The sequence below is a fragment of the Rhagoletis pomonella genome, unplaced genomic scaffold (genome assembly GCF_013731165.1).
Source record: "Rhagoletis pomonella isolate Grant_MI unplaced genomic scaffold, Rhpom_1.0 Rhpom_scaffold_17115, whole genome shotgun sequence".
NCBI lineage: Eukaryota > Metazoa > Arthropoda > Insecta > Diptera > Tephritidae > Rhagoletis > Rhagoletis pomonella.
The window spans coordinates 1-3,186 of NW_023475633.1; the positions used below are offsets into that span (position 1 = coordinate 1).

At 49.6% G+C, this 3,186-nt stretch overlaps 1 protein-coding gene across 1 annotated transcript; it reads left to right on the forward strand.

The window, feature by feature from the left end:
* Positions 1-1,505: 1,505 nt before the first annotated feature.
* Positions 1,506-2,765, forward strand: LOC118757372. The gene has a single exon (XM_036492090.1). It carries the CDS (start codon positions 1,506-1,508, stop codon positions 2,763-2,765), a length of 1,260 nt encoding a protein of 419 aa, XP_036347983.1.
* Positions 2,766-3,186: the final 421 nt, after the last annotated feature.

Sequence of the window (3,186 nt, forward strand, 5' to 3'; positions counted from 1 at the left end):
GGGGGGTATTTCACTCAATACGCATCTACTAAAGGGACCACAGGACTACAAGTCGTTGCCGTCCATTCTCTTCCACTTCCGCGAAGGTGCAGTTGCGGTATGTGCGGATGTGAGAGAAATGTTCCACCAAATATTGGTGCGGCGGCAAGATAGATGCGCTCAACGATTCCTGTGGCGAGGAGGTGATGCTACGAGGAAGCCAGAAGTCTTCGAAATGTGCGTAATGACATTTGGTGCTGCATGTTCGCCATGTGCTGCCCACTACGTCAAAACCGTCAACGCGTTAGAACACCGGAATGGAAACACCGTCGTAGACCGTGCAGTAAAATCCATATTAGACCATCACTATGTGGACGACATGGTTGATAGCTTCGGTACAGTACAAGAAGCTATCGCCGTTTCGCAGGTAGTGCGCGCTATACACATGAACGCCGGATTCGAGCTTCGAAATTTTACGTCAAACTCACAGAAGGTAATAAAAGAGCTGGATGGTGACGAGGGTAAGCGACCTATCTCGAAGAAGGAGGGCTTGTTGGTGGAAAAAGTCCTCGGACTATTTTGGCAGCCCTCAACCGATTGCTTTGGGTTCAAGCTAAAATTTCATAACGTGGACGCAGCGGTTGTATATGGGTCGAGGCCTCCTACCAAGAGAGAGCTCCTCAGCATCGTGATGTCCATTTTTGACCCTTTAGGGTTTTTAAGTAACTTTGTAATCGGAGCCAAATTGATTATGCGCGAGGTGTGGAGGCACGACATTCGTTGGGATGAGCCGTTGCCGACTAGCATCAACGAAGCATGGGAGAAGTGGCGAAATCAGCTGGTTAGAGTATACTATTCCGCGGTTCTATTTTCGCATGGGTATGCCGAAAACCCTACAGCTTCACGTGTTTGTCGACGCAAGTGAGGTAGCCTTCGCCGCCGTCGCCTATTGGAAGTCGAAAAGTTCCAGTGACGAGATCGAAGTGGCGTTCATTTCCGCGAAGTCAAAGTGCGCTCCAATAAAGTCATTAACTGTGCCTCGTCTTGAACTCCAAGCGGCCGTGCTCGGGACTCGCCTAATGAGCTGTATACGAGAGGAGCATTCTCTAGACGTCAACCAGTGTACTTTGTGGAGCGATTCCAAGACAGTGGTCAGGTGGATTAGGAGCGAACATCGTCGCTACAAACCGTTCGTTCAGCACAGGATAGCGGAAATATTGGCCGCTACCAACTCATCAAACTGGAAGTGGTTACCAACTGAACTCAATGTCGCCGACGAAGCTACACGCGCGAACAATCGCCTTGATTTCCGAGCAACAGCCCGCTGGTCATGTGGTCCGGCATTTCTGCATCGGCCGCAGCAGTATTGGCCTAACGACAACACCGTGGTACCCAGCGAAGGCGAGCATGATGAAGAACTGCGCCCTAAATACGCTCTGGTAATCGTTAACTATAATATAATTGATTTTAAACGTTTTTCTTCCTTGACAAAACTGGTGAGAGTTGCAGCCTGGGTATTGCGCTTTATGGACACTTGCCGTCTCCGTGTTCAGGCAGACAATCGATATGGGTTGACTGCGCGAGAAGTCGAACTTGCCAAGAAGCTATTGTGCCGCCTTGTTCAACGAGAGGTATTCGCTGCAGAATTTCAGCAGATACAGAACGGCCAAAATATCGCACGTAACAGCGCGCTGCTACAGCTCTCGCCATATATAGACAAAGACGGTGTGCTCCGCGTGAATGGTCGCATCGACGCCGCCAGCTGGCTGCCCATAAGCTCTAGACACCCCATCATATTGCCGCCAAAGCACTACTTCGCGAGACTGGTTGTGATGCACTACCATAAAGTTATGCGGCACCAGAACACTGAGGCTACAATATGCGAGATACGACGCCACTATTGGATCCCACAACTACGAACTTTGCTACGCAGCGTAATCACGCACTGTTTGGAGTGCCGCTTAAGAAAAGTACAGCCTGAACCGCCTCAAATGGCGCCGCTACCAATTGACAGGCTCACGCCATATATAAGGCCATTTAGCTATACGGGACTAGACTATTTCGGCCCGATAGCTGTTACCATTCGTCGCAGTACTGAGAAGAGGTGGGTGGCGCTCTTCACCTGTTTGACGGTGAGAGCGGTGCACTTAGAGCTGGCCCATGATTTGAGCACTGACTCATGCATTGATGCTCTACGAAACTTTATGAATCGTCGTGGTGTGCCTATACGTCTACGTTCCGATAATGGTAAGAACTTTGTCGGCACAGAAAGGGAAGCCAAACGTTTCCGTGAGGTGTTCGACTGCAGCCGCATTCAAGATGAGCTAACCAGCAAGGGAGTTGAGTGGATATTTAACTCCCCGTTTAATCCATCGGAAGGAGGCGTCTGGGAAAGATTAGTGCAATGCGTCAAAAGGGTGTTACGCCAAACCTTAAAGGAGACAGCGCCTAAGGAGCACACGCTCAACTGCTTCCTGATTGAGGCGGAAAACATCGTAAACTCCCGGCCTCTGACGCATTTGTCTATATCCGTCGACCAAGAGCAGCCCCTTACACCTAACAATTTTCTTCTGGGTGAGCCGAACGATGCACATACGCCAACCGCAGAGAGCGTACTGGAGAAGGTTTGCGTAACGTCAGCAATGGAGAATTGCCCGCCAGTTGAGGAACCACTTTTGGAAGCGGTGGATAGCCGAATATTTGCCAACATTGACCCGGCGAGTCAAGTGGTGTCAACCAGCGAAGCCTATACAAGAAGGGGACCTAGTTTTTATATGCGACCCTAACGTACCAAGACGTGAGTGGTGCCGTGGAAAGGTAGAGCATGTTTACCCTGGGCATGATGGTGAGATTAGGCGAGTCGACGTCCGAACAGCTGGTGGTGTAAAGCAGAGAGCAGTATCCAAGCTGGCGATCCTGGACACTGAATGTGGTGAATCGGGCTGATTCACGGGGCCCGGGATGTTGCGGCCCGTTTGGCTTTTAGCATGTTCGATGTATCTATTTCATGTTTAAGTGTTGTCAAAGTACCCCCTGCATACGGTATGATCTGCATATTTACGTTCTCTTTGGCCACATCTTCGTATGTACTTACATTTGTGTGTACGCAAATGCCCTAACTCTTATTTATGCACTTCAAACCGTTTTGCAGTATTTATCTTTGTTTTCGTTTCTCCGTTAAACGGAATATATTCTATGTTGCGCATA

Coding starts and splice junctions, on each gene's coding strand:
- LOC118757372 (XM_036492090.1), top strand. CDS start 1,506: ATGGACACTTGCCGTCTCCGTGTTCAGGCAGACAATCGATATGGGTTG.